This window comes from Melanostigma gelatinosum (assembly GCF_949748355.1).
Source record: "Melanostigma gelatinosum genome assembly, chromosome: 13".
NCBI lineage: Eukaryota > Metazoa > Chordata > Actinopteri > Perciformes > Zoarcidae > Melanostigma > Melanostigma gelatinosum.
Genome location: NC_136646.1, coordinates 24,839,132 through 24,848,579, shown reverse-complemented (window position 1 = coordinate 24,848,579; position 9,448 = coordinate 24,839,132). Strand labels below are relative to the sequence as shown.

General features: G+C 42.4%; 2 protein-coding genes across 2 annotated transcripts in view; one reads left to right on the top strand and one right to left on the bottom strand.

The window, feature by feature from the left end:
• Positions 1-1,742, bottom strand: part of alg1 (ALG1 chitobiosyldiphosphodolichol beta-mannosyltransferase) — a gene marked incomplete at its 5' end in the record, with an annotated part of 6,681 nt that extends 4,939 nt beyond the window's left edge. The window contains 2 exons of the mRNA XM_079281683.1: positions 754-831; positions 1,451-1,742. Of these exons, the coding sequence (XP_079137809.1) occupies positions 754-831; positions 1,451-1,742 (370 nt within the window). The remainder of the gene's footprint in view (positions 1-753; positions 832-1,450) is intronic.
• A 1,389-nt stretch (positions 1,743-3,131) lies between these two features.
• Positions 3,132-9,421, top strand: cUnh16orf89 (chromosome Un C16orf89 homolog). The gene is made up of 8 exons (XM_079281688.1): positions 3,132-3,319; positions 3,893-4,045; positions 5,110-5,260; positions 6,329-6,446; positions 7,009-7,171; positions 8,013-8,117; positions 8,241-8,330; positions 8,530-9,421. Exons 1-8 carry the CDS (start codon positions 3,157-3,159, stop codon positions 8,631-8,633), a joined length of 1,047 nt encoding a protein of 348 aa, XP_079137814.1. The 5' UTR covers positions 3,132-3,156; the 3' UTR covers positions 8,634-9,421.
• Positions 9,422-9,448: the final 27 nt, after the last annotated feature.

Here is a 9,448-nt window from a genome sequence, read left to right as displayed (position 1 = left end):
TACATCTCACAGGTACATGTTGTACTTTACACTGTACTACATCTCACAGGTACATGTTGTACTTTACACTGTACTACATCTCAGAGGTACATGTTGTACTTTATACTGTACTACATCTCAGAGGTACATATTGTACTTTACACTGTACTACATCTCACAGGTACATGTTGTACTTTACACTGTACTACATCTCACAGGTACATGTTGTACTTTACACTGTACTACATCTCAGAGGTACATGTTGTACTTTATACTGTACTACATCTCAGAGGTACATATTGTACTACATCTCAGAGGTACATATTGTACTACATCTCAGAGGTACATATTGTACTTTTTACTGTACTACATCTCAGAGGTACATATTGTACTTTTTACTGTACTACATCTCAGAGGTACATATTGTACTTTTTACTGTACTACATCTCAGAGGTACATATTGTACTTTTTACTGTACTACATCTCAGAGGTACATATTGTACTTTTTACTGTACTACATCTCAGAGGTACATGTACTTTTTACTGTACTACATCTCAGAGGTACATATTGTACTTTTTACTCTACTACATCTCAGAGGTACATATTGTACTTTTACTGATCAATCAATACTTTTACTTGAAGTACTTAAAGGACATTTTGCTGCTAACACTTTGACTTGTACTGGAGTATTTCCACAGTGTAGTATTAGTACTTGTACTGCAGTAAAGTATGTGAATACATTAAACACCGTCAGCAGAACGAGGCTCCGTTACCTCGAACACCTCTCACTTCTGTGATGGGCTCCATCGTTATCTTCTCTTCTCTCAGAACGTCTTCACGAGGTTTCGTTTCTACAATATCAGAGAAAGAATACGGTTTCATTCATTCTGCCATTTATTAATGTCGGAGATAATCATCAGCTGAATCCATAGTGAAGATAAGAATTCAAAATTATCTCCAGTTGAAATAATAAAATCCTGTTTTTACATTACTGAGTAATAATCTAATGATAGAATATAATATAAATATATATATATATATATACATACATACAACAGTCAGTTTAAATACTTTAACTTAATTTTACTGATTATACTGACACACTTTAACTGAAGGAACATTTTACTGTAGCAGAGTATATATACTGTGTGGTACAAGTACTTTTAATGTAATTAAATGTTATTAATGTTACCTCGTCGTATAAGTACCTTTACTGAGTATATTTCACAGTGTGGTATTATCACTTTTACTGCACTAAAGGATGTGAATACTTCCTCCAACACTGGTACACTCTCAGTGTATTTAACATCCTCATATTACAAGAATAAGTACTTGTTTATGTACTTCCGGTCGCTCTGTGACACTATTATCAATAGTTTATTGATTAACACATCAGCTGAAGTCTTGTGGAGACGTGATGTGAGGGTAACAGGTGAATGAATGAATGACAGCGTGAAGCTTCATTCTTACCTAGAAACCCGACAAACGTAACATGGTACCCGTGTTTGCTGAGGGACAGAGCGTGATACTGCATCCGAGGACTGCGACCCAAATCCCCCAACACCAGCACGCACACCCGCCGGTCGGTCCGGTCGTCCCGCCGCCACCGCAACCACCACAGCAGCGACACCAGTCCGGTCACAACGGCCAGAGACACGACCGGACACGTTACGCCCGAACCGGTGACATCTAAAGCGATTAAAACGGACGAAATCACCGCAAACACGGCCAGAGAAGCCGGGCTGGTGCAGCGCGTCGCCATGTTTGTTTGTGATCAGTGATGACGTGCCTCAGCGGAAGAGGAGGAGCTTAAAATGTAACGAGACCGCGGACTTTATGAGATCAATGACAGAATTATTTTGACAGAATTATCTGAATCCAATGATTCTACTTGTGTTTTTTATTGTGATACTTTGTTGTATATAGCCTATTGTACTTTGTTGTATTGTAGTGCATATATGTGGTATTTAAGCACAGTACTGGAAGGGCAACAAAGCAGCTGACTGCACAATGTATGCTGAATGTGACAAATACAAACTTGACTGTCACTCATCTATTTTGAAATGTTCAATCTGAAAAGGACAAATTCTACTTGATGAATCATTTTTGTTGTCAAACATATAGAAACATGTATGAAAAGAAGGTCCAATGAGAAAAACAGGCAAAACAAGCTTTCCTAAAATATCCAGAATATTCAGGATATTAACCATAACGCTGCACACAGGCTGATCTGATATCAGCTCTTTGGCCTGAAGTTTCTCCTCAAAGTTCTCCTCTCAAAGGGGTCTTCCGGTTTCAACTTCCGGTTGAAGCGAGGGTCGCTTCCGGTTGAAACCGGTTCAACCGGAATCGAGGAGATGACAAATAACAGACTTGTACCCTAGGGGTACATCCCAAGCCTCTTAACACGCCCCCTCATTGTTCATCTGTCATGTGATTGGACGCTGCAGCCGATCGGACTGATGAGATGTTGTTCAACATGTAAACAGTGAAGACGGATCACAGATTAAACTCTAGTTCATATTTGATTCATTTCTGATTCAACATCTGGTTTAAATAAATGTTCATTGTAGACTGAACAACAAAAGGACCACAAACAACTTTCTTAATTTATTAGAAAGATTTGTGTTTTCATAATCTGATGTTTCCCTCAACAACTTTTATTATGGAAACAATTAAAGTCAGAGAGAGCTGGAGAGATGAAACCCTTTATCTCTCTCTCTCTCTCCCCCCCTCTCTCTCTCTCTCTCTCTCTCTCTCTCTCTCTCTCTCTCTCTCTCTCTCTCTCTCTCTCTCTCTCTCTATATATATATATATATATATATATATATATATATATCTAACACATTATCTGAGCTCTTCAACATAACATGGAATGAAACATTGAATAAATAATATGGTGTTCTCCTAGAACAATGCAATAATTGTATCCGTTTTAAAAACTTTGAGGAAGTGGAGCATAAATAAGGATTACAGATGAAGTGAACCAGAAATAAAAGGATAAATAACTTTAACGTTTAGATTTCGTGATGACAGCCTCTGTGACGTCATGTGCCCCCCTCCTCCCCGGTGTTAGAGGAGACTCAGCTTGTCCTCCTCCCTCCTCTCCTCTCTCCTTGTTTTCTGTCCCGGACCCCTTCAAACCTCCGAACACAGCGGACAGTCCGAGCGAGATCATGCGGGCCGCAGCGCTGGCTCTGTTTGCCGCAGTGTTGTCCGGGTCACGGGCGGAGGTGATCGATGACATCCTGAGCAGCCTCACCCGGGGAGCATCCTTCCTGGAGCGGCAACACGAGCACATCAACCTGGACGGGGTGGTCGGGTTCCTCATGCTGCAGGGTACGTAAACACGTCCCGGGCTGCAGACGGTCTCCTCTCGGCTGCAGGAAACATCTGCAGGTCGTTTTTGTCACGGGTTCAGATAAAGTGGCTCACTACTACCAATACAACTCGTCACTGGTGAAGTGGATCGACGCTGATGATTGTGGGACGTTTTAAAGGGGAATTACTGAAAGTTAAAGAAGCTCAAACCAAACAGACGCTCCCTTCTTTTAGTGTTTCAGGTTTAGTGGGACACTGAATGCTCGTTCTCTCCGAATGCTGCTATTACAAAAATGTGTATTATTAATGTATTATTATTGTTATTATTTTAACATGGAGGAAACGTCAGAGGATTACCAAAGTCAACAGGATTCATCCTCTGGGGAACATGAATGTCTGAACAAAATGTCCATGTCAATCCACCTCATAGTTGCAGAGATATTTCACTCTAAACCTCAACCGTGAAGCTCATGGTGGCGCTAGAGGTAAAGTAGGGTTCATCCTCTGGGAACCTGTCACACAAATTGACTTTGTGTAACGAATGTGTTTCCTCTGATCCTGATCCTGATCCTGATGTTTTTTGCGTCCCAGCTGAGCTGAAGGAGGCCGTTCGGACGTGGCCTCACAGCGACCCGGTGAGCTGGGCTCAGAGAACCACCGCCGTCGCTCTGGTCAGACGTCTGGACCAAAGCTTCAACAAGGCCGTGGCCGCGCTGCAGCAGAACGACCCCAAATACTACAGAGGTGAGGGGGGGGACTTCATTACCCAGAGGCCCTGTGGTGTGAAGTCGGAACAGTAAACAAACCCTTTAACCGAATGATCAGAACTCTACAACTCTACTCTTGGGATGTTCTTTGATCGATCCATGTCGTTTGACCCTCATGTGAAGCAGCTGTCCAGGTCATGTTTCTTCCATCTAAGAAATATCAGTAAACTGAGATCTGTATTATCAACACCTGAATTAGAGATGATCATACACACATTTATCTCTTCACGCATTGACGACTGCAACTCACTTTTCACATCACTCAGTGCATCTGCTCTGAACCGTCTGCAGGTCATCCAAAACGCTCTAGGTCTTCTGTCCCACGCACACGATGTAAGAGCCGTGGTGACCGAGCCTTTGAGGCAGTGGCCCCGTGGTGACCGAGCCTTTGAGGCAGTGGCCCCGTGGTGACCGAGCCTTTGAGGCAGTGGCCCCGTGGTGACCGAGCCTTTGAGGCAGTGGCCCCGTGGTGACCGAGCCTTTGAGGCAGTGGCCCCGTGGTGACCGAGCCTTTGAGGCAGTGGCCCCGAGGCTCTGGAATGCTCTGCCTGCAACTCTGCGCCTCGCAGATACTGTGGATACTTTTAAGAACCAGCTAAAAACCCACCTGTTTAGGCTGGCGTTTGAGTAAAACTAAACCCATGTCCTGGATCTGCTCTTAAAATATGTTTTAATTTTAATTTAATTTTTTATTATTTTTTTTTTTATTTTTTTATTTTCTCTGTGTAGATCATTTATTGACCGTAGGGTCACATTGTGTCTTTTATGCTTTTAAATGTCTGCTCTGTTAAGCACTTTGTGATACTACTGTCTGTGAAAAGCGCTATATAAATAAAATTCATTCATTCATTCATTCATACAAGTACAACACCTCTAACTAACTACGTGACACACGTTTACTTGTGTTTTTGTACTTGTAGTATTTTCACAGTGTGGTAGAAGTACTTTGCCTGCAGTAAAGGATCTGAATACTTCTTCCTGCACTGACTGTATTCTATGGAATCAGATGAACTCCTCATGACTCCTCCCGTCCTCACTCAGAGTTCGAGCCGCTGCTGTCGTGGAGCTTCTGGTTGGTTCCTCAGGAGTGGAGCTCCACGGATCGCAGCCTGGTGTATCCCTCCACCATGACCACCGAGTGCTACGACGAGCAGCTCAGTGACAAATGTCTGACGCTGCTGCTGGGAACCTGGTACGATATCGCATGTCAACACAGAGGACACACACGCACGCACACACACACGCACACACACACACACACACACACACACACACACACACACACACACACACACACACAAACGTGACTTCATTTCACCACCAGAAGTCTCAGAGAGATGGAGGGAGGTGACTTCCCCAGACAGAGGTTCACGCCCCGTGTGACACAGTCACAGTCTGTCTGTAGTGGCCATTCATCCGAGAAAAATCAAACTTCAATCAAAGAGCCATTGAGGCACAACGAGTGGGTTAATGAAGGCAAAGGAGCTCATTGTCTGTCCAACATTTCTGTGTTTCTTATGATTTATTGATTTAAAAAAAACAAGCACGCAAACAAAAGAACAAAGAAATCGAACAAACAAAACAACTAAATATACTCAACAACAAAAATAAGGAAACCAAACAAATAGCCAACGAAAGAAAACGCAATCAACAGAATTGTTTTAATATCGTTTTATTTATTTTCAGTCCAGTCAATGGTTTACATTTAGGAGCAATTTGTTCGAGTGTCACACAAAACAATCAGTAACTGTTTATGATTCTTTATCTGCTGAAAGAGTCAAGAACCAAAGATGCACTTCATTGTTTCCTCTACAGGTCAGACGACTAAATATCTTGTAAACAATCTTAGTTGTCGTGTTTGATTTGAAACCAGATTCATTTTGAGTTGAGAGGATTTGATTCAAATTTAGTTTAATAAAATCTTAAGTAAAGAAGTAAAGAATATTTTGCACTACCTTCATCAGTCCAAGTGTAGATTGTAAAAATAAATGTTATCTTCAACGTTATTTTTTATCTAAATTTAATTATTTAGTTATTTTTATCGAAATCTAAATCAGTAAACATCTAGAATAATTAAACATTTAAAAAAGTAAATACTTACAAAACTACATTTATACAGTGAAAATGACCAACACGTTTTCCTCCAGCTCGTCCAAAGTGAGGATTTGTTGTTTTATAATTTGAGTCTGAAAGAAAGAACCTGAAAGAAGAACGATGTTTCACGAGAGGGAACTGACGCGTGGTCTTCTGTCCTGAGCAGGAAGACGAACGGGACGCCCTGCATCGTCACCAAACCCTGCCGGGACACCATGACCCGCTTCGGCTGTCCACACTACTCGCTGTCCCACCAGCTGCTCTACTTCATGATCGGAAGAATGGTGAGACGCTTCACTCCACTTTGACCAGTTGGTAATAATATTGCTATTCGTGTACAATGAAGGTTCTGCAGTCCTTCTTCAATGTCTCAGACACTCCAGATATGAGGCATGAAGATATGAGGCATGAATTAAAACGCTGAAAGCCGTCAGATTAGATTAGTTTAGCATAAAGACTGGAAGTAAAGGGAAACAACTTTGAGACCATGAACTCATGTTTACAATGTTTACTGAGGTAATAAATCAAGAGAGAAGTAGAGTCATTTTCTCATAGACTTCTATACAACCAGAGGAGTCGCCCCCTGGTGGACACTAGAGAGAATGCAGCTTTAAGACATGAAGCTTCGGTTTCACTCTTCAGAACCGGAGGTTGCCGTCTGGTTTTATCGGCATGCACAGTTGCTGGTAGATGTATCTCGGATGTTTGGAGGTTTCCTCCTGCTTCTGGTCTTGATGCTAAGCTAAGCTAACAAGAGTGGTGTCGATGTTCTCGATGATCGATCGCCCTCTTTACGACCTCGCCTCCTCTGACTTTCTGAGACGCTGACGTCTTTGTGTTTCTCAGAGAGGCTGCACCAACCTGCTGAAGGGCGACACTCGAGCGTCCCGAGCCAACATGACCGAAAGCAACTACCAGAAGATCTTCTGCTCCAACATGATGAAGACCAACCAGGACATCACGAGGGACGGTCTGACCGGACAGACGGTGGACATCTTCATGGAAAACAGTGGGTCTCTATCACCTCTCTCTCCTCGGACTATTCTTCTTCTCTTTCGTTCTAGTTTGTATTTCAACACGTGTTCCTAAACATTTTGTCCTGATTTCAAACTGCATATGTTTTGCATATTTTGCTCGTCAGTTAAGAAACTTGAATCTCCAGTTCTGGCAATCGTCATGCTTTCAAAACAGATTTTGGAAGTCCTCAAACTCATAAAGCTCGTTGGATAATCTGATAGCTAAATCTCACTTCATTAAACTGTTGTTAAGGCTGCAACCAACAATTATTCAGATTAATCATCCAATTATACTTTTATTAAAGGTACGGTGTGTATTATTTATTGTTTATCAGCAGAAATATAATATAATATTCATAACGTTTCATTCGTGAATAATTAATCACCTGAAACTAACAATTGTTGTGTTTTCGTGAGCTTACTATAAGTCCTTCATATCTTCAGAGGGAGCAGGAGGCGGAGTCCGCCACCATGTTTCTACTGTAGCCCAGAAGGGACAAACCAAACACTGGCTCGAGAGAGAGAAGTTTTACATTATTTCATGTTACCTGAAGGCACCGTAGTTCTGTACACAGTAAAGGGAGGAGTGAGCGAAGGAGTGTTCAGTTGGTTGTAAAGTGTAACTTCGCCACTAGATGTCACTAAATCCTACACACTGCTCCTTTCATGGTTTGTCTGTAAAATGTCAAACAATCGTAAAAACGTAGAAAAGTTTGACTCAGAAGCTAAACAGCTTTCATAAATATCTCTAAAAAGGTGCAGCAGGTGGGTGAAGGTGATGCTGAACGTCTCGGAGTGTCGACTGACTTGAGTTGCTCTTCTCTCCGTCCACAGTCCTGATTTGTGGACTGAGCGGTTTCTCCGACTTCTACAAAGCCGATTGGCTGCAGCACATCCTCCGGCTGCAGGACGAGGAAGTGGGCTGCTTCGGGAGAGACAGTGAGTGTTCGGAAGACCTGCTGGTTCCTGAGCAGGCGTCTGTAGACAGGCTGAATGAGACGGAGCTCATCACCTGGATGAAGAGGAAGATGAAGAGTTGATCTTCTCTGTTTGTGTCCTCAGAGAGCATCATCTCTCAGATCATCGGAGACGAGCTGCTGGAACAGATGCAGCCTCACAGGAGAGTGAAGAGGAGGGAGAAAATACTCCCAGGTAGTTTGTGACACATACTGTGATATGATATATGATCCACTTCTCTATTTTCACTCTGTGTACTTCTTACTGTTGAATCAGAAGTCATTCTACTGTTGATTCTACTTTACTTTCATCTCAGTGAAGGTTTGAAGGCAGAACTTGTAACGAAGCGTTTTCATGCTCGATGTCGTTAACGGATTCTCTGTTGTCGTCTCAGATGGCTGCTCCAGTCACATGACGGCGGTGGCGGTCGGTACTCTGGGAGGATACCTGAACTACTACCTGACCGAACAGGACATAACGAAGAGGCCGCTCTCCTGAACCCCCCCCCCCCCCCCGACACAACACGTTGCTTCATGAACACGAGCCGTAAGATGATGACGATGCGTAATAACACGCTGGGATGTTGCTGTTTGGTACAAAATATAGACCTTTATTTCTATTTCATTCTGTAATCTATTATTATTCTCAGGTGTGAAATCTGACCTGCAGCTGTGGATCGAATAATCCCAAACAAGGAGAGTAGTGGTGCTCAAATCCAGCAGATTATTAACTCCGTCACGCTGCTGTCGTCTCCAGATACAGTCAGTTATTTGACCTGTGGTTCAGTAATCTAGCTACAGAATTCATTACGTCTTTATAAATGAATTCAGGGTAAACCAGCGCTTCATATTCTGCCTTTTGCCACACGGTTGATCTGAGCAATGGTTGAAGGGATAGTTAGTGACATCTGGAACTGTGATTTCATCTCCCGGTCGGTAGTTTTTGTCTGAATTTGATGTAAAATAATTCGATATTGCTCGGTGATGATTCACAGAGGAGAGAGATCAGAAGTCAAGACGGTGCCTTCAGGTTCATTGTAGGTTAAAGAAAAGAGAAACAAACTAGAAGGAGGTAATACTCAGAGAATTTAGGAGATTAAAGGCGTAAATATATGAGGAAAAAACCCTCAAATCATCCTGTTTTCTTCTGACTTGGCCCCAGTTCACCTCTAAGTCTGGAGGATGTATCCAACCTTAAGCAATTTGGTAAATTTGTGAGTTTTTTTCTTGTAAATTCACAACTTTATTCTTTGAATTTTGTCCCCCGGCTCCCTGCTCATATAATAAACAGTCGTATAATCAGTGTTCAGTGTA